This window comes from Patagioenas fasciata, chromosome 11 (assembly GCF_037038585.1).
Source record: "Patagioenas fasciata isolate bPatFas1 chromosome 11, bPatFas1.hap1, whole genome shotgun sequence".
Taxonomy (NCBI): domain Eukaryota; kingdom Metazoa; phylum Chordata; class Aves; order Columbiformes; family Columbidae; genus Patagioenas; species Patagioenas fasciata.
In genome coordinates, this window is record NC_092530.1 from 9,437,258 (window position 1) to 9,458,739 (window position 21,482).

General features: G+C 42.4%; 1 protein-coding gene across 2 annotated transcripts; it reads right to left on the minus strand.

The window, feature by feature from the left end:
- Positions 1-4,768: 4,768 nt before the first annotated feature.
- Positions 4,769-20,724, minus strand: RLIM (ring finger protein, LIM domain interacting). 2 transcript variants are annotated; one of them, XM_065846260.2, is made up of 4 exons: positions 20,541-20,723; positions 10,523-10,711; positions 9,623-9,706; positions 4,769-8,775 (listed from the first exon to the last, which is right to left on the minus strand). In XM_065846260.2, the coding sequence occupies exons 2-4, from the start codon at positions 10,689-10,691 to the stop codon at positions 7,241-7,243; spliced, it is 1,788 nt and encodes a 595-aa protein (XP_065702332.1). In that variant the 5' UTR covers positions 10,692-10,711; positions 20,541-20,723; the 3' UTR covers positions 4,769-7,240. The 2 variants fall into 2 exon arrangements, with proteins under 2 accessions (XP_065702332.1, XP_065702333.1); XM_065846261.2 differs by lacking the exon at positions 9,623-9,706 and having other exon boundaries at positions 20,541-20,724.
- Between the last annotated feature and the right edge of the window lie 758 nt (positions 20,725-21,482).

A 21,482-nucleotide genomic window follows, 5' to 3' on the forward strand; every position in this document is an offset into this window, starting at 1 on the left:
CATCTTTCAGGGCATTTCCCAGCTTTTCCGCCCTCCCACAAGTATTCCAGTTTCTTTAGATCCATCTTGACAAATTAAAGCAAGATCACTCCAAAGGTGGCAGTAGCAAAGGCCAAGTCATTTCCAAGTTTATCTAGGATTTATTTTGTGTATTTAGAAGTAAATAAAGAGATTAAACTATTGGTTCCACTGCGTATTTTCCTGCCTTTCACCTGCCTGGCGCTGCCTTCCCCTGGGCTGGCAGCGAGCGATGCTCACAGCAGCAGTCCCACCTCCATGTCTCAGCACAGGTCCTGGCTGTGGGCTCAGGAGATGAACCCCGTGGGCTCCCGAAACAGCTTTGTTTCAAGAGCTTTCAAATCAATAACACTCTCCAATACCTGCACAACCACCCGCCAGCCTGCAGGCAAGGTCTGGTGTTACAGACACAGGGCAAAACGTGGGGTTTCTGTCCGGGGTGGTGTCGTCAGGGCCATTTCACTGCTGTGAAAGGAAAGACCGCAGCAGGTATTAAAGCCAAGAAACCAAGCCAGGTGCGTTTTGCTTCGTGGCGTTTTGTACAAGCCCCATCCCAATGGGCAGAGCTGTTGCTCCAGAGCAAAATAACCCATCGGCCTCAAACTTTCAGCCTGGAGAAATCACATTCTGCAAATCCCTCCTGAGAAATCCAACCAGTGCCAAAATAATCTACAAAAATCATCTCTGCTGGCAAGTAGGAGCCCAGCCGGCTCCCATCTGGTGCTGCACAGGGCATTGGGGGCTTTTTCCTTGAGAAAAATGGACCCTGATGGTGTAGGGCGCCCAAACTCAAGAAACTCTCAGCAAATATGGGATGACTCCTATTTTATGAAGTAATCACTGCTGAGGGGACTTGACGGTTGGATTTTCATATGCTCGGCTTGACAGGGGATGTATTCAGGGGAATAGCTGGAGCATGCAGCGTCAGCATCTCATTAGTGTCAGAGACAATGCCCCAGTTTAAGACTAAAAAGTGGGGTTAGTTTTCCCTATATAACTTTATTGTAAGGGTTTAGGGAGCCACGACAGAGCTGAGTTTACATTCATCATATTAAAAGCCCCAAAACAGGTTCAACCACACTTAGAACAGGTCAAGCAAGCAGGAGCAGCCCGTGCTTTTCCCCCTGCCTCTCAGTTCCCAAACACTCAATCCCACCACAGAGTGGTCAGCAGAGCCCTTTTGGAGGGAAGAAGCCTCTCAATACATGGTTATTCCTGCACCCCCATCACTCCGGGATGGACGGGTTCATCAAAAACAACCTTTCGTTTAGCACAGCAGCCAAACACATTCCCCTGTGAAGGTCTGGATCTGCCACAGAAACATACCCTGAAGGGAGGAGTAGGACAGTGCAAAAGGTTACAGGGTTTAAGCACCGAGAGGGAGGAACAAGGTTATATAAAGTTTTACAGGCCAGAACAAAGACCTCGAATATATTAAAGAAAACAAACACGGGGATGAAGTCAGCCACACATGTGCTCCAAGGTTGGTTTAGACTCCTTAAGCAATTTGGGGGCTGATCGACAGCTCTGAAGGAACAAATACAGGGCTGCCCAAACCAAAGGGCTTCCTGCGGGGCTGGAGTCGGCAACCTGGCAAAGAGCTCCTGGTGCCAAAGTGTGCGAACCACTTTGTGAATTAAGTCACCAAAATAAACATTAACAGGTATGTTAAAGACTCAATTTCAGATTGACCTGTACACCTGTAGAGCAAGACAGGACACGGAGCTCAAGAAGCAGCTTTTGGGAATGGGAGCAAAAAAACTACTGTTATCCAAGAGCTCTGCCCACAGAGAGTGAAGCTGGAGCAGAATCCCTCAATGCAACCCTGAAGAATTCCATGACTTTCCTCCTCGCGCAGCAAGAGCATCACTCATAGGGCTGCCAAGCATCCACCTGCTGCTGAGCCACCCAAAACATGGGGCACATCCCCTTCGTACCCCTGCTTTTGTTTCCATTTCAGCACACCCCTCCGGGCAGCTCGAGGAATGGAGTTGAGGTGAGGGACGCGCCGGTAATACACAGAGCTTCCCACTCAAGCAAGCATTTGCACGTACATCAGCTATTGATTTTAGGAAGAAGTTTTTAGCCACATGTGGGAGCTTCCCGTGAAAGCCACTCAGTTCTGCAAAGTGTATTTCTAGAGAGACTCAGCCCTGCCAGCGCCGACCACCGGGCCCTGGTACTGACAGGCACCTGGAAAATTCACAGCTGCTACTTGAAAGAACCTGCAGACCTTCAGTAACCCACATTATCCACTGACAGATTTACACAAGTCTAGGACATAGATTTATTTCTTCAGTTTTACGTACTAAGGAGCAATACATTCTTCTGAGAACTCTGTACCGTGCCAGCTCTTTCCTTTCTGCCCAGCCTCAAAGAAAAAGGTGTACGGAGGAAATAAACTCCTGCCACATCCACCATCATTTCCGCTCCAGTGCATTCCCTCTGTAAGAATAAACCCAAGGAGTGATGATCAAGCACAAAATGAACACTTCACGCATTTTATTGAGTCTATTTAAATTTGCATTATGACATCTTACATAGGGAACAAATGCCTCCTGAACGCTAGCTATCCATCAAATCCGGTCAAACTGTCATCCAATGACCTCAGAGTACCATTTGGTATTAAACCAGTCCAGTATAGACAGATGTAAAGCACTGTAAAAAACAAACAAAAACCAAAACAAACAAACAAAAAAAACCCCAAAAACTACAAAAATCGGATACATTCTCAGTTGAATTCAGGGCTTCCCAACCAACAGCCTTACTAGCAGACAGTGACATTCAGGAAGGGGTCTCAGTTATTTCAGCTTAAGGGAACAAAACCAGAGAAAACAATCAAAACAAGTTCAGTGGTATGTTTCCCCATAAGAAAAAGAAGGAAACAAAAAAAAGGAGATACCTCATATCAAAAACAGGTTGGGAAGCCCTGGTGTAACAGATGCAAACTTCTTTTTTAACACAGCACAACCTATATGTACTTTGGGTAAGTTACTGTTGATCCTGTCTCTTCACCCTCCTTCTTCCCTCCCTAGTCAAGGATAAACAAACAAAAAGCCTGGTGTATGTAAAGGTTGGAAACATTCCTTAATTTGTTATAAATTCCCCATCCATGGCTCCAAGCCAACCCTGAGCCAAAGCACCTCCTGCTGGGAGCAGACGGACATTTCCACAGCAACCGGCCACCCCATCAGCTCCAGCACTTGCTTCCACATCCTGAACGAAGCGACGCGAGCTCCTGCGGTAGGAGCGAGTTTGAGAAAACCGAGACATGGGACAGTGACACGAATGGACACGTTAATCAAAAGGATCCCAAACTAAAGAGAAGGCTGCGGCTTAAGCTGACAAGACGAAGCTTTGTATTGCAGCGTGACAGTGAGGATCACACCGGGAAATTCAGAAGGGCCCTCACGGCGCTGCTAAAAGTCAGAGCCCGACAGTCCGCCTTCACCACGGTTCTTGTCACAGCTTCACGTGAAACCCTCGTTACTACGAGACCACTGGGAAGCTCCTCTTTGTGTAGGCACCAATTCAAGATAAACACCAAGGAAACGGTCCCTTGGACTCTGTGCATTTGCATAATGCAGACAAGTGACAGCAGACGGGAGTGACAGTCATTATGGTCCATTGTGGAAAGTCTGGTGGGAAACTGCGTTCGTTTGCGAGTTGACACAATGGACAATTATGGCTCCTTCAAAATGGGGTATATCATGTCAGTGCAGCTGCTGTGCCTGCACATCAATACTTCCTACAGAACGTCTTGAAACTTTTAATGAGTAATTTCTATGCATGCAGTACCTACACTAATCAAATAATTCTTAAAACAAGTCAATTAACTGCCTTGAAGGTCTTAGCAAAAAAACCCAACTTGTTCAAAGAAATAAAAAAGTGCACGTGAAAGGGAAATCTAACAAACCCCGGGAATAACTCTTCACAGTCTTTTAATGGAGAAAGCCTCAATTAAAAAAACATAAAGTCAGCACCCACAACTCTGTATCAGTTCATAATCTGAGTTAAACTATCAAACACACTCCTTAAATAAAAAAGGAACTGAGCTCACACACCAGATATTCACAGCAGGAGCCTGGGTGGTTTGTGGTTTGAAAACATCCAAGACGATCCCTCCTTCGAAAAGAAAAGCAGGCAACAACCTTCAATGCCCCAGAGAGCACCTGCTCACAGCGCAGAGGCCAGAGCCGTCCTGGCTGTGGGGACATGGAGGCTCCCAGGAGATGGCACTGTGACCCAGGCAGCTGATCGCAGGGTCCAGCTGCCTCCTCAGACTCATTTCTGTACAACCAGCCTGCGACAGTGACAAATCGAGCCAGCATCACCCTCCATCTGGCTACAAGGAGTCGAGCGGCTGTATCCCTCCTGTAGCGCCAGGAAAGCGTAGGTGCGCACAAGCGCTCAATACCAAAATGATTCACGAACTGTAAATTAGGCTAATTGTGAAGCTTAGAGCGTCTTGCACTCTTTTGTTAGCAACCGAAGTGTTAATATTGGCTTTTCCTAATCCCAATCTAACAGTAAAATAATAGAAACTGAATAACCAGAGGCTGACAGATGACTCAGCCATTTCAACAGGTCTTTGCTGTACCAGCAACTTCATTTCAGCCAACTTCTCCAGACGTCAATGAACCCCCAGCACCTTCCGCACGCTCAGTGTTGGAAAAGGTGTGTATTAATAAAACATTGAGAACACTTAAGGTCTCCTGAACTCAGGTTAAATTATTTGTTCTTGGTACCATTTGGGAAACCTCCAACATTTTATTAGTTGCTCTTGTTACAGAAGATATAATGTTAAGGCATGCCACTATTAAGCTATAACAAAACCGTAAAGTTGATTCCACCAACGTGAACAGTTACTGGAAACTCAGAACATTCAAAAGAAAGCGATGCTGAATGACACGTATCGCAGCCGTGCTTCACGTTAATTAGCGCTAGTGGGCTCCTTTCTCGCTGGTCACCAGCGTTAGTCCCCAGAGATGTCAGACTTTCAGAGTCTAACACAGTATTAACGTAGAAAGGGTTTTTCTCCTCCTAATTCTATGCTCCAGTAAGTCAGTAATGCTACTGGAAACTGCAACTGCTAGCATGTATTTGCCATGCGAATGCGACTGGAAGAAACTCAGCACTGTGATTTTGTCGAGGACATTTTGGCATAGAGATTCCAGCACCTGAAATTCAGAGCTACCTTCCAATTTGAGAGTGATATGTGTGAGAGGGAAAAATACAAAAAAAAGGTGAGCTTATTTATTCTCCTGTTGAAAAAGAATACACGTATTCCCTCGGCCATGATGGTGTGTCCCACCAGGAGGAAAGCGAGCTCAACAGCCAGTCAGGGTTTCCCACTGAACCAAACACCACAAAACGCACACGTAGAAATAAATGTGGAATTTTGGGACACCGTGGAATCCTTAACTAGCTGATGAGATGTTAAAAAGGGCTCAGAGCAGAGACTAGAGCTTATGCAACCACCACTATAAACCACCCAAAATGTGTTTGAGTTAGGAAAAAGAGATAGGCCGGCTTTGGTTTTGTCATCTGAGGAACAAGCCACATTTCCCACATAGCCAGCAAGAGCAGTTCATATCCCTTCATAACTACTGCCCCGGAGCCGAAATAAATACTGCTGTCCTCGTTGCACACATAAGCTCAGGAAAAGAAACAAAATAAGAACAAACCAAAGAACTGGTCATTGAGGTTGAAGGATTTTTTCCCCTGACACTGATGAGTCAAGGTACATTCTATGATTCTTGATTTTGATATGTCACACACATAATTTTAGAAGTAAATTCAACTCATTTTTACCTGTGCAATACAAGCATTAAGAGTTTGTTGGGTTTTTTAAATGTTATTCTTAGAATTTGCTACATTTCAATCGTGCTCCCATAATCAACTGTAATTTTAAAATTTAACCTAACACTCTACTAATCTGTTTTCCTGTAAATACTTAAGTTATTGTTCAGTGGCACTTGAGCCACAGGCTACTAACACTGGCTAGAGCAGCATGTTCACTCAACAGGGCCAGAGGTTACTCATATACTGGTGGGGAAGAAAACAGAAACTAAAACCTGTCAATACCTGTCTGCTGAATAGGTACACAGAGTTGCTGCAAAAATTGAAAGTAAAATTTGATAGAAAAATCGGGCATAAACTTCACTGAATTGGTACATACTGGTTTGTATTATTAAATATTAGCAACCACACCAAGAAATAACCAGTCATTCGAGCAGTTTCTAATTTTTATCACCTTTTTTGGTGGCATTACTGAGCCAAAACACTGCAATTATAACATTTCATTTCTGATTTTTCGTTGTTTTCTTTTTTAATGCAATTCAGATGTCTAATTCAACTGTTTTTATATTACAGTAGCTGTTCACATAAATAGTACAGATATGCACTGCTCTTGACAGGTACACAGTTACAAAAGCAGCTCTCTTGTATTTGCACTCTGTGTGGTGGGTTTTGTATGAAAAGCATTCTTGATTTCTAAGCATGGTACAATTTTAATTCTTAATGCGTTAGTACAACAGTGCATTGGAAAAGTACTGAGCTTCTACAAAAAAGCTTTACAATTTTAAAACAGATTTTTTATTTCAACAAGCATAGGCAATTCTTATATTTCCACAACAAGATAAATATCCCAATTAAGCTAACAGCTCATCCTACAGCGTGCCATAGTGATGGGGAAAGGGCTAACATTAGTGTTATTTACACAGCCATGTCCAATATTAACCCAGTATGAAAATTAAAAGTATGTTCAAGTGTGCAATTAAGTTCAGATTCTTTTTCCAGATAGTTGGATTTCTTGCAAAAATTCCTCTATGACTCATGTACGTTAAGCCAGGATGACTTCTCAAAGAACTGCTCATAAGCACAATCTTGAGGACAAAATGTTTATTAGACTACGATGGCAGGGGCTGGGTGAGGGAAAGAACTTAATACTCTTTACAAAGAAAAACAAAATATTTTTAAGTGGGTAGATGTCTTTGGGACAAGTGAAATTTAACACCCAAACTGACTAGAACTTGAAAACTCTAATTAAAGAAATTTTCCAATTTTAAAAGCTTGAATCCAGGGAAAAGGCTTTCATGATGGAAGATTCACTCCAAGTCATTACTATACATTGAGGTACCACTCAAAAAGTGGCCATAAAGGAGGTGACTTCTTTGCCCATCACTATCACACTAGCTGCCTGCCAAAATTCCGATCGCATTTAGACAACACTCTCTCTGTTACCAGAAGCTAAGACTGCTCTGCGACAAATGGGACAAGTGGAATTTTCTGATAACCAGCGATCAATGCAGTGGACATGATACTCATGCGAACAAGGCAATTTACGGAGCTTGTTGCCTTCCGTGTACTCTGTGATACACACACTACAGGTTTTCAGAGCATCGCTCTCACCAAAATTCCTCATTGCTAGGTTGTCAATTTGTTCTTTGGTGAGTCCTCTTGGTTGGTCATCGTCATCTTCGTTTAGTAGGAAAAATTGTGCTAGGCTAAGGAATGGCAGAGAACCACTTTCTTCAAACGTGACTGATCCCCTTGTATTCCGACCTTCCCGTCTGGCACCAGATGTTGAACCACTGTCATTACCACCTTCGTACACCTCCCCTGAGCCAGCATCTGTACCTTCATTGCTTGAAGTACCACCACCTCCATTCTGGGGCTCAGAAGCATCCACGTTCTGATTTGGAGTTGGGCCACTCGGATCTGCATCACTATCGCTATACATAAAGTAACTCAGCTCTCCAAAGCCTGTCATTATCTGCCTGAGCATAGTCTGAATAGCAACTGATGTAGTCTCGCTCAAGCCTGTGTTTAAGATCCTACGGATCGGAATCCTAATAGTACTGACGTAAGTTCTCACTCCAGCCCGTTCTGAACGTGAAAATGTGCGCCTAAACCCTCCCCGTTCACTTTCGTATGTGACGGTGTTGTTGGGTGTCTGGGACCTGGACCGTGTTCTGTTGGCTATGCTGTCTCTTTGCCGATACTCTCCTGGCCGAACTCTTCTCACCTGAAGATCAAGTACTATGGTAGGAGGCCGCTGCCCAGGAGTTGCGGTCTCACTGGTGCCATTGGTTTCTGAAGAACCTGCCGCTTGAGGAACAGGTCTTGTTTCAGGGGCTGAAAACAGAACTGCATTTTCACTTGGCACCTCAGTTCCCACTGTGTGCTGCCTTAATGTCACATGCTGCCTAGTTCTAGAGCTTCCCTCAGCTTCATTCACTGAGGAGTGGTCGAGTGTTTGAGATGACGTATTGTGATGAGACCTGCGAGGAGTCTCACTCACTGGATTAATAGGTGACCTACTTCTATCAGTCCTAGCCCGTGTTCTCCGCTGTTCTGGACTCCTGCTTCTCGCTCTCCTCTGCCCTCTAGGAAGGGAAGCTTCTTCAGTTGTCAGCTCCTCTGAAGTGCTCCTTTCTGATCCAGGCTGCCTTACAGATGGTGATTCAGACCTTGGAATTTCAGAGTCACTTTGGCTGTTTTCCAAATCCTCCCCACCGGAAGGCTCTACAGATGGCTCATTCTCAGTTTCTGGATTTGTGTTCCCATTATTACGGTTGACATTTATTTCCAAACTGAATCTGAAGTCACCACTATTTGGGTTAGTCCTGCTCACTGCTCTCCAAGACTGGTTTCCTCGTTGCCCGCTTCGTGTTGTATTTCCAGTCTGTCGGACTGAATTAAGCCAGTCTATTATAGAATCTCCGTTTGAAACATCTTCTGTGGACTCTGCACCTGCAAAACGACAGGGAACTACCAAAATTAGAGTACTGAGCTAATCTTGGAGTGATCTCTTCCAAGAACATAATTGCTTAGTTTAACAGGTGACAATCTAGAAGTGCTTAATCCTACCAAGCGCTATTGTGGTTTCACACGTAGCATCACAATTCTTATCTACCAGAGCTCTTTTAAGGGAGTGGGAGTGGACATTTTTCTAATATGTACAGATAGACTGCGGCCATCATGTAGCAAACAAGTAATCAAAATAACACATATTGTTTATCGTAACTAAATGGAAAGTCACATTTCAGGTGTCATAACACATCAATGATCTGTGTTTTCCTTTGCAAACAATTAAGTGATCTACTGACTGCTAAACAGAGAACTAAGTTTGTCCTGACCCTTCACTTGAGGAACACCTTTGTAGCAGATTTACCTCACTAAAGAATGAACCCCAGTGGCAAGCTCCAAGCATCCTCCACCCATCTCTATAGAAGGGTGATGACAAAAGACATACAGCATCTTTGAAAGGGAAGAATGGCAAATAAAGAGGGATTCCAAAAAGCATCCCAGAAGGGAGCAGGGAAAAAGGCACCTTAAGTTAAAAAAATAAAAACAAACAAACAAACCCCACCACACACCACTCTAAATTTGACTTTATCTCGATGCAAGTAGCTGATTTGTTATGAGTGAAATCTGTCCCAAACTGACCTCTGCAGCAGATATCAGACATAACGTTCACTTAGTTTTGAAACAAAGCTCACCTTGCACCTGCCTAGGCTTAACTTGTTCCACTCCTGCACTCAACTTAAGGTCCGTATGGGGTGCTAAAGTTAAGAGTTTTCACAAATACTGTATATACCTCTATTCTCATCACTGTTTTGCTGTGGCGGACCTTCTTTAACTTGGTGTAGCCTTCTCAGCAACTCTTCTTCAGTAATTTCACCTTAGAAAATAAGCAAAATTTTCCAAAAATATTTCCAAATCACTTGTATGGCAAGCATTACTAAAAGCTTCTAGAGAAGGTACAAGCCACTGCTTGTCTTATTTACTAATGAAATCCTGCCATAAAGAGACTGTCAAACAGGTTGCTGAGGGGAAGTTCGGACACTTCAGCAACACTGTCCCAAGTAAGTTTTACTGAAGCTGAAAGATACCAACAGTTTCAACCTATTCAAGACAGATATGCTTTCTGGTTCTATAACCTCTACAGCTTATCAGCAATTTTCATCATCCTGTACCAATTAAATAGCTGTCCAGAGTGAAATATTTAAGGTAACCCCTTCACAAGCATGAAAAAGGTTTAAATTAGTTGCAGACATGTTTTAAATTAGAACTGGTTTGAATTAGGTATCAACCTATAAAGAGTCAATTTAAAGTATTAAGTCAATTGAAAACTGATAAAAATTCCCATGCAGAATCTTGCACCAGACTATTTATTCTAGTTACAAACCCTTAACCTCACCAGCACAAAATTTTCACACAGATGCTTAAGGGAGGTTTACTTTGCAATCAAAAGTGTCTAAGGACCCATAACTGGAACTGGGTCAACTCTGGGTGCACATCATCCTAGTTACCTCTCTACTAGTCAGGGGACTGCTCAAATTTGAGTATGCACAAACGAGCAAGAAGCTACTTCCTACCATGGAACACAACTGCAGCACATAAACTATATGGGGGAAACAGCTTCAGGAGTACAGAAAATGACACAAATTGCCTACAAGCAATTTGAGTAAGCTGTACATACCCAAGCATTACCTACCTGGTGTTCCTAGTAAATTGTTATCTCTCATAAGCCTGTATTCCTCTTCACTCAGGTTGTTTACAAACTGATAGAAAGCTTCTTCTCGATCTAACCGATCTAGTTGACTCTGACGTTGTGCTTCTGATTGATCAATATTTCCTTTATCGCTAGAATCTGAGCTTTCCATCTTGATGAGTGGAAGAGTACCTAAAAGGAAGAAAACAAACACTTCATCCAGCATAGTGAAACATGGCATGGAATGCAGGCATGTTTGACCTGTATAACATTCTTCATTGTTATCCTTAAATTTGGCGAGGGGTAATAAGTTTGCTGATGAAGCTTCAGTTAAGATAAGCTGCCTAACCACAGGGATCACAAATGAAATCATTCTCAAAGCATGAACCTCTAAGAAGTGCAAACAGAATCTGTACCTATTATCAAATACTCAACAAAGCGGCAAGTACGAACACGTGGAATACCATCAGTCATACCTCTTCATCCATCTTTACATTGTTGATGTGTCCATGACTACCTGCTTTTTAGTGTAAAACATTCCTAATACTTGCACACAGCATGCCTTGCAGTGCCACACAACAGTGTAGAACAAGGCAGAAGAGCAAACCAGCCTTGATCACACTCTCTAACTCTAAACAAGCAAGGGATTAAGTGTCCGTCACTTCTTCCTGCCCTGTGCTATAATAAGGAGAGCAGGAATCAATTTGAATTACTGCCTGCTATGAGGAACACCCTCTTCAAAATCCCAGTGAATTTTAACAGAATGAAATGTTACAAAGAATTCAAACACATACAACAGAAGATGCCACAGATACTGTGTGTGAGGAAAGAAAAAACAAGATGAAAACCATACTATTAGTTTCCTAAAGAAAAAAAAAGAGGTTTGCAAAATCAAATTTGTAGTTTTATGTCAAGAGAAGAACTTGCTTGCAAATTTCAGCATTTACTGAATTACTGATGTTGAGGGCTAGAATTTCCACAGTGTATACCAGGTATAACTTCTGCTATAAAATGTAGTCTTATATCTTGTGTATTTTTTAGTATAATCTTCTCATATTGTTTTTCATGTGTGTGACTTCCCTGACGATGTCTCTCTCTAAAAAAACCAAATTATCCATGAATGTCATGTCTATATAAATATTATAACAAAATACATGCAAATGCGGGAGACGTTCTGGAACTAGTTGTGTCATGCAAATATATCAAATGAAGTTAAAATAATAACTAGTTTCCTTAATCACTATGCCTTGCTATTCACAACATCAAGAATTTTCCTGTAAAACTGGTAGAATTTACTCAGAGAGGTGATTAGCAAGCTAATCCTCTGCATGCTAAAAAGCTCTGCAATAATATTCCCCATCAGAAAACATTCCTTTCATTTAAACCATACTTCATGTGACATGAAAACACTGGAAGAATAAAGCTTTTCTCCCTCTCACTGGAAAGTTTCCAACACTTAGACATCTGTCTAGTGCAAAAAGCATCTTTTTTTGGTTTGTCAGCACAGCTGTCAAGTCAAGACTGCCCACAGTTTACATTAGTGCGTCCCCACAGAAAGGCAGCATTGCGTGATCTCTGGAGGTAGTTTAGTTCAGCTGCTATTGTGAAAATTAAAGTGCACTGACAACTTCAGTGCGTAACAGCAGAAAATTCCACTGGATAGGACATCCCATTATTGCAGACTTGCAGATGAAAAAACAGCTACTCCAGCCCTCTTTGGCTTGAATTGTGACACAGTAGAACTTGTTTTTAAGTTAGTCACATTAAGACACAAATTACTTGTTGCCGCTCAGCAATACACTATGCAAGGCTAGTGGTATTATTTGGCTCTGTGAATTTCTGCCATTTTACCAGAGAAATTAGGCTTATCTTCCACCTTTTCCTCAGTAAGCAGCAGCCATCGCCAGAGTTACTACCATTTCTAATGGAAGCCTATCAGCTTTCTCTGCATTGCTAAATCTCTGGTGCAATCTAAAGACTGCACGGCCTGTCTGAAGACTTGCATGTGACATGTTGTCAAATACAAGGATAAACAAACCCATTCACAGTGAGAGTTGTGCAATGGTTTCAGCAGATACGTTCAGCTCGGACCGGGCTCAGTTATGAAATCTGTATGTCCTTCAAACCTCAGACATATTTCTAAGGAGAACATAGTGTTGTTTGAAACTCAAACAACTTTTAACAAGCTTTCTGTAGCAGAATGACGACTCCAAGTAACTTCAAATAAAGATATATTTCTGGTATCTTGTCTAGAATATAAAGACAGTTGCTTGTAAGAGAAACATCTGAATAAAGCCTCAAGCAGAACAAGAGACTTGCACCCAAAACAAAACCTTGAAAGATACATTAGTTCTCTGGGGATACACAGCAAAACTCCAACCAACACTCCATTTTTTAGGACAACAATGAAACAAACTTGACAGTAAGATTAAGAAAATAAGGGATTGCAATAAGATGTTAAGGGACAAGTGCAGCATAAAGTTTTGTAAAATATTTTCCCCCAAACACCTGCCATCTTGGTATTTACTGACTTTAAAACACATAGAATGTCTTCATAATGGTAACATTAACATTAGACTAATTCTACAACAGCTTTTAAAAAAGAAAACTGCACTATGCATACAGAGCATGACATTTGTTTACTGCTTATGCTTTGAAATTTTCCTTTTAACTGCAAATGCCAGTGCTTGCAGGCACCTTAGCTATATAATACCCATTTGCCCATTCAATTTCAGAAGATGAAGGGGCATCATTCTTGGTCAGGTAAAAAGGGAGAGTCAAAACAAGTGAAGTGGTGGGGGAAAAAATAAACAAACAAATAAATAACCTCTATTGCCAATAGACTGATATACACTTGGAGAGGTGATCTTTTAGGAAATGCTCAGAATAAGTCAAAGTCAGTTTTATTTCCAGGTTTGCTCCTCTCTTCTCTTCCATCGTTTCTTATCTTCCCTTCCAAACCATAACGTCAGTTACTGGTCAAGACTGAAGGGATGTTAGTGCTAAGAAGAAAGCCTCAGAGGTGGGATCTTGCATTAAGATTTTAGTTGACATTAGGACTATTTCTACCAGTGACAAACTCGCTGTATTTTCCTATCGCAAGCTACTGCACCAGATTACACTAGCCTGTTGTGCTCCAATTTCAGGCTTTGTAGCTTCAGTGTCCTAGAAATGCTATATATCTATATGGGATGTTTACACTGATGGAAATACAGATGGCAAAGAAACGCATAAATGCACATCAACACGTTCTCCCTGCCTTACGGTTGACAGAAAGTGGGATGATACTCTTCAGACTAGAGCTCTGATATCATAACCAGTGCATGGAAAACGGGATTTCTACTCCAAGGCTCCTATTACTTTTGTCTCTTCACTGTCCACTCAGCTTATTGTCCACATTGTCAATTTTAAGCTTCACTTCCCACACCACTGCAGAGCGCTACACATTACCAGGCTGAACTTACTAGAATATTTAGACTACGACTGCCTCAGCACGACTCCATAGGTTCCATCTGGCTGTACAACAGGATTTCCATGGTAGCTACTATGTCACCTCACTCCTATTTCAGCACAGTAGAGTGTTGTAGAAATAATTTGCAAACCTGTTCCTCACGCAGGATCCTGCTCTGAGCTCATACACTGCAGGAAATTAAGACTGGTTTAAGGAAGCTGACTACAGTAACACAGGGAAACCTAATGAGAGAAAACCAAGAGGTCTACTATTCAGTTACAACAAAATAACCCACATTTGATTATCTAATAAACAGGTACGCTTCAACTCCATTAAAAGATTCAGAATTTCCTTCTTTAGTGTCCTCTCTTGCCAGCACTGAGTTGACTAAGGGTGGGGAAGGTCACATCTATGAGCAGGAAGTTCAGATCTCTTTATTAACACCAACTTCAGCTGAGATACCCAACAATTAAAATATCTTTACGGGAAAATGAGGCAGGGGGAATCACCTAAAGGCTGCACAAAACAACAGAACAAGAGATAGAATAAACGACTTTCTCCTAAAAAAAGAAAAAAATATATATTCTTCAGCAGCTGAATAACCAGACACGATAACTACAGTGAATTCTTAATTGGTGTTCCCATCCTTCCACAAGTCAGTGAAATATCTTCCCTGCAGTTATGCTTCAACAAGCTCAGAGATTTCAGAGCACAAGTGATGAGCTGTCTCTCCACTGTGCTAGAGACTGTAGGAGCAAAAACTGTAAGCTCACAAAGAGTACTGTTTGTTACATTCTTTTATTCAAGCGGAAGTAATATTATGCTTCTTTCGATAGGAACAATTTAAGCGTACTAGGTATTCCCTCAATAACGTGAAGTTACCATTCTTACAGCAAAAGATATATTTTACATTTTCCCTTTTGCCAAGTTGAGTGCAAACTAAATCTAATCAGTCAGGAATTTACTACTGCTTAAAAACAAGCTAGCGGGACAGCAGCTGGCAGTGATAAAACACTTGCATTGTCCATTTACCTTCAGCAATAACACTGTGTATCTCCATACTGCTTAGCACTTACAGACTACAGGATTATTCCCAGAAAAAGTACTAATGGACCATAAGGCACAGTGATAAATCACTAGCTCTTCCTCCTTCACAAATGTGTAGTATCTCCTGACATTAGTTATCTGTATTGAACACCAAGAGACACCTTAGCCTGAATTTTTTAAATTAAAAAAATACATAAAACATTAGAACTCTTATTAAGCTAAGTAAAACATAGATCTGACAAATTCAGAAATCATTCATTTGCAGGGTTAAAAGAAAAGAAATACCTTAAAGTTATAATAATCCTCATTAGATATATGGGGCAAGTCTCAAATTTTCACAGGAGAAAGGCACTGAATTAGTTAAACTGCAGAAACAACAGATGCTCATGAACTAGCTGTGCAATAAAAATTTCCTCAAAAATTCCCCCCACGCAGGTGTTACCAGTATTTCAACATTATATGAGAATGTAGTGCCCTGTATGTTAGGAACATTTCCTGAATTAACTCACGTCCCAGCAACATAATTAATACCTCTGTACAAACAAAAAAGGTGATGGCAACATGAATAAGTGTTCCATAGATGTGCTCAGCAGAAGGCTAATTTCTCATTTATGATTCATAACCTCATCTTAATTAGGTACTTCGACCGGTAGAGCGCCTAGCTTACTTCCAGTCTGCAAAAATTATCAAAGCCTTCAACTACAAGTGACTAAGTAGTAGAAGCCAGAAATACTTATTTTCTGGTTTGGGTTGTTACAGATTAACTATTTTTTCCTCCCCTACTTTCACTGATCATACCTCAAAGACATTTTAGCCCTACAGCAGCAGTACAACACAGCTGTCTGTTCAAAGTGCTTTCCACGAACTCTGACTTGAGCAGCCCCAACACACCACCCCGTTTGGCAGGACCAGTCCCAGCCACGGTCTCTCCCATTCAATTTCTCAAATGACACAGGAACAGCAGCCAGAACAGGCAGTTCTGTTACTCCGGGTTCTTTAGGTACAAACAGAACCAGCTTCACACGCGGTATTCATCTGACCCATCCCATCTCCCAACCACCAGATTTTCCTAGAATAATTAAAAGCTGAAAAATAGTTTCCATGCCAGTCAGTATCCATCTTCTCAATACTCAAAATTAGCAGAAAGACATAACAGAAGCTACATTTTCTTCTTAAATATTTCATCATTCAAGTCTGCAAGCTCAAAAGCAGAAGCAAGAACTGTCAGTGAATCCTGTCATTAAAGGAAAAAGGCCATAAAACAGTGAAATGCCACAGGTCTCTGCATTATACATGGAGCTTCATTATGTCAAGTTTGGTATTATTTCCTTTTTATCCAGGTGCACATGTTTCCTCTTGTGATCACCCCGAAGCCTTTGATAGCAATGGTACAAATCACTCATCTACATCTTAGAAATGGTAACAAGTAACAAACTTTACTAGTTTTCAAAGTTGTTTCATGAATTCTGGATATACTCTTTTTTTATCTGCTATCCTTGCTTTCCATTGACACTCTGAGGAACAACAAATCTACACTCTTAATAGATTTCTACTAAACTCACCAGAAATTTTAAACATCCAAGAACTCTGTATGTCCTCTTTGCCTCAAAAAATATCATGGAAAATGTATGACTTTTGGAAAGCTGAAAGAAAATTTTGGCTTCTCCGAAGCATTACATGTAAACCGCTATAAAATTTATATGCCAGCCTAACAAGGAGTGTTAAACATCAATTCTGCTATTTTACTATCCCAGTACATTTCAAAGCAAAGGCTGTAAAACAAGATGTCATTCTGAACATACATTTTAAACAATAGAAAGCAGATTAATACTTTTGCAGAACAGCTGCAGCAAATTCAATGGAATAAAAAAAAAAAAAAAAAAAAGAGAGGAAAACCTTCTAACAGAACCAACTGTTGAGATGGAGAAATATCATTAGATGTACTATCGACTCCTGAGAAGTCAGAGAGAAGTGAAGGGTACAGAATCCCTGCAGCTTCCAAAAGCCCTACAGTATCTAAGGCAGAGTAACCATCTTACAGGATAAATTCCCAACTCAAAGAGATCTAATTAAAAAAGAAGCAAAACTAATTAGTTTTCCAATGTTATCTTCCATATGAAAGAGCAGAACTTAGCAAGTCCAGAATACCGAGAGCATGTGGAATGAAGACAGAGCTCTGAAAATAAAATGCAGCAAAAACCGCCAAAACGCAAGGCTCCACATTTTATCATCTCTACTTACTAAACCCACAGTTTTTACATACAAGTTGAGAAGAAACTTAAGACAGTACTGCCTTTTGCCCTCAAATTCAGATATCCCAGAAAAGCAAGCTTAGCATATATACAAGGTGTAACAAATTTCCAGCACTAGAGTCCCAGGAAATTGTGCTTTTTTCCCCCCTAAGAATTGAGGTTGCTGGTGGGTCAGCAAGCACAAAGTGCACTCTGAAGCTCAAAGGAAGAAGTAAAACTGCACGCAAGTAACCAGTGTTGACACTGAGAAGACAGCAGTATAAACAGGATTGATATTCAAGAAGTTATACCCGCAAAACTACGTGATGACCATGAAGAAACTGAACTTCTGGTTAGTGAAAGCACTAAGCCAATCATAACTCAATGAATTTCAATGAAGAAAGAAAAACATCTTTAAATTTACTACCAATCTCACTGTCTATGCTAAACTGCTGCTAATACAGCAACTACTGAAAGTAAAAGGCCAACGCAACAGTAACAATCATTACAACCGCAACCCCCGCAGGAATTCTGCTACATGGATTTTTGTCATTTATGTCTAGAGCCTAACAAATATAGAAGTGGAGAATAAAATCAAGTAACATTTATCTGAACGTAAATAGATATCTGTAAGACTAGAATTCCATTTCTGATGATATACCAAGGCAGGCAAGCTCAAGCATTTTAACAAGACAATGTGCACCTATATCTTGCATATTGAATTTAAGAGTGTTCTAAGCAAAATGCTTTCAAGTTGCTAAATTAAGAGAAAATGTGTGCTGGCTTTTCCTATATTCAATTATCATTAGACGTTTTTATGAGACAGTACAGCTCTGCAGACCACCTTGGGTAAAAAGCTGAGCTTGAATACAGCACATCAGCAAAATTTACTAATGAGTACCTCATTAATATAAACCTGAACAGTTGGAAGGAGATACAGGCTTGTGTATTTCTGTGGTCTTTAGTGCAGCCAGGAACCTGTACAAAAGCGAAATGGAGTCTCTGTGATGCTTCTGGACATGCCTGCTCACCACACCAAGGTCCTGGCTCCAAGTTATTACACTGCTACGCTGTTTAGGAGTATTGATTTTGAGATAAATGAGATCACCATAAAAATACTTCATGTTTGGTTTTATCCCTTCAAAATTATTTTTTCTAAGCTCAAAAGCTGATGAGTTTTCATCGAGACTGAGATTAAGTCACAAAAACTTGGATAAATACCCAATAATCTTGTTTGAATTCAAGCGTTTTAATATATGGAAACTGAGTTCTCTAGAAAAAAAACACAAACAGTGTAACATGTTAAGCTACATTAAATTGAACTTACATGCAATCTTTAGACTCAAGTACATGAAATCATAACATTATGTTATGGCTATAAAAAAACAAACAACCAACACGTACAACATCTCCATTGCAACTAGAAACATTCTACTAAGATCAAGGAACTTATTTTCATACATTCTCATAGCAAAGAAGAATAAAGGAACAAGCTAGGCAGATACAGCAATATAAAGATGTTTTAAAAACATTTCCGCTTAAGGATCACATTATACATTACCCTAAAAATACCAGTAATCATACTAATATAAAAAGACACGGAGCAGAGACCAGTCACTTGCAGTGCTGTTTTGGAGTATACTCTGACACATCTAGTAATTCAGTAATACGGAAAATAAACACGGTACAGATGACAACCACTACTTGTTTGAAAAATGCTGGTGCGGTTATTTCAGTGACAAACAGAGTTACATAGTCAGAACTGCTGGCGAGTTGTTATGCTTTAGTGGTCTAACATAACAAGAAGCCCTTAATTTTATAATGTGTGGTGTGTTTTCCCTTCTCGGGAATGGGCAAGACAATTCCAAGCTATAATTCTTTTAATTCCAAAAGGGTAGACCTGGAGAGGGAATACAGTAGTTTAACTGCTACTTGACCACTACAACAAAACTAAGCATCCGACTCTCAATTAATATAATGAACTGCTCAAGAAGCGGCCAAGTGTTTATTTTTATAAAGATTTGACAAATCACTGCAATTAAAATTCTGGGACAAATTGGTGTCAGAGCTTCTTTAGCATTTTGACAACGATTTTCAACTTGAAATTAACCCATACTGCCAAAACGGACAGGGAAAACAAATGATATGTGTGACAGTACTGTTGGGTAAAACCAAGTCTGAATTCTTGTTTACAAGCTTCTCTGTATAGACTCCACCTTCCTGAAAAATGGTGAAACAAACAAAAGTATTATAAATTAAAAAACAAAGTCTGAATACTTTGCTGTGAAACCTTTTGGAAGGCTCCTTCTACTACACACTAAAAATCAAGACACAGAACAAACCTTAATAACTATATTATATATATACACACTACTATATACAACCTGATATTGCTCCTCCTTTAAAGCAGATCACTGAAGATAAAATAATAAATACACCTAGCTGGACTTGACAATGGTTTTGAAACACAGTAAACAGAAACCTTAAATGTCGAACAAAAAGTATGAAAAAGGGAAGGAAGAACTTGCACAGGAAACTAAGGTGACAGAGCAATGATGACGTGATTAACTAGAGAAAAACTAACAGGATAGGAATGGCAGACATCACCGGTTTTAACAGGTCACACGTTGATCAAGACCCTTGCAATAGACACAGCAAGATGTGAAGACTTCCTCTTGCCTATCTGCCACAACTGGGCTTCTTGTCGCAACAGCCTCAAAACACAGTCCTAAGAACTGCGAATACTTAAGCAGGTACTAAACTGTATGGCGAGGCTCAAGATAAGGGCTACAATTTCCCACGCTCCTCTACTCCAAAAAGGGGCTGCTTTCAACTCCTTCTCCAGCCCAACCGGACACCTGCAGGGTGAGGGGCCCGAGGGGGAAGCACATACCCTTCTCCAGCTCCAAATGGAGGAACAGGTTCTCCCCGCTCCGGCAGGAGAAAGGGGAAAAGGCCCCAGGTTGACACAGCCCGGCCCATCCGGGGGCCGAGGATCCCCGCAGTGCCCCGGGCGCACCCGCCCGCCATCACCGCCCGCAGCTCCATCACGGCACCCGCTCCGCCTCTGCCGCGGGGCGGCTGCGGCCTCCCGGCCTCCGCGGAGCCAGGAGCCGCCCTGCCCTCCCCAGGATCCCGCACTCCGCACGGCGGAGGCCCAGAGCAGGGGCAGAGCGACCTCCGGCCGCCCCCGGTTTCGGGCGGGGGCCGCCGCAGCCGCCGCCTCCCCTGGGCCTGGGCCTCTCCCTTCTCCGGGCCATTTTGAGAGTCCGCCTCCGGTCGCGATACTCACCGCCCGCCGCCTGCCGCCGCCGCCTCCCCAGCTCTCGCTCCGCTGCTCTCCTCGCTCCTCAGGGGACTGGGTCCCGGCTCGCCCCGCTCCGTCCGTCCCCAAACAGCCGCAGCGTCGCCCTCCCTCCCCTCTCAGGCGGCCATTTTCTGCTCCATTGTTACCAAGGAACGGGGGCCCGGAAGCGGCCGCCGACAAGCGGAAGTGTAGGCGCACGCGCCTCTGCGCAGGCGCAGCCACCCCCTGCGGGGTAGGCGGGGAGGGGGGGGGAGCGCGGCCCAACGAGAGGAGTGTGGAGGACCCGGCGGGTAGAGCGGCCCCAGCGCGAGGGGGCGCCGCCATTTTGAAGCGGGGCAAAGGCCGAGGGCGGGTGTGATGCAGACGGGGTGGCCCGCGGAGCCTCCCGGCCGCTCTTCTGCCTCCTGCGGCCCCGCGGGGGTGCCGAGGGTCCCGGGGCACAGCAGGGCCTGTCCGCGGTGCTCCCCGCAGGAGCCCGGCGTGTCAGTGCAGAGGCCATTTCGTGTCACCTCACAGGGTGTGCCAGGCGGAGATGCCAGCGCTTGATGCTGACAATGGCCGACGTTCCCAAAGGCTGCGGAAGAAATTGTCAGTGAGGAGTGGTGTCTGACATTCGCTCTCCTCCCCTTTGAACTATGGCTGCGTTTCGCCTCATGCTGGGTTTTTGCTGCTGCCTAACCCAATGTTGTGTATTAAAAACCGCTCGCGCATTGTATAAAACCTAAGATACACCTCTTTTCCAATATGAGCCTTAATTAATTGAACACCAGGCTCCCCATGAGTCCTGTTCCCAGGTTAAACTTCCCTGAAATTCTTCCCTGCCCAGTGAAACTAAATCAGAGCCGCTCCCACCCAGCCTTCTGGCAGAGAAGCAAAATCAGGAAGTTTTAAGACACAGTGGGAAGAAAACGGTGGCTGAAAAAGAAA

Bases quoted from the DNA above. Each gene is read 5' to 3' on its own strand.
- RLIM (XM_065846260.2), bottom strand. From the start codon at position 10,691: ATGGAAAGCTCAGATTCTAGCGATAAAGGAAATATTGATCAATCAGAA. The intron at 9,707-10,522 runs GTAGGTAATGCT...TTATTTTCTAAG, and splicing joins CAATTTACTAGGAACACCAG to GTGAAATTACTGAAGAAGAG. The intron at 8,776-9,622 runs GTATATACAGTA...GTCGTTTTGCAG, and splicing joins AAACAGTGATGAGAATAGAG to GTGCAGAGTCCACAGAAGAT.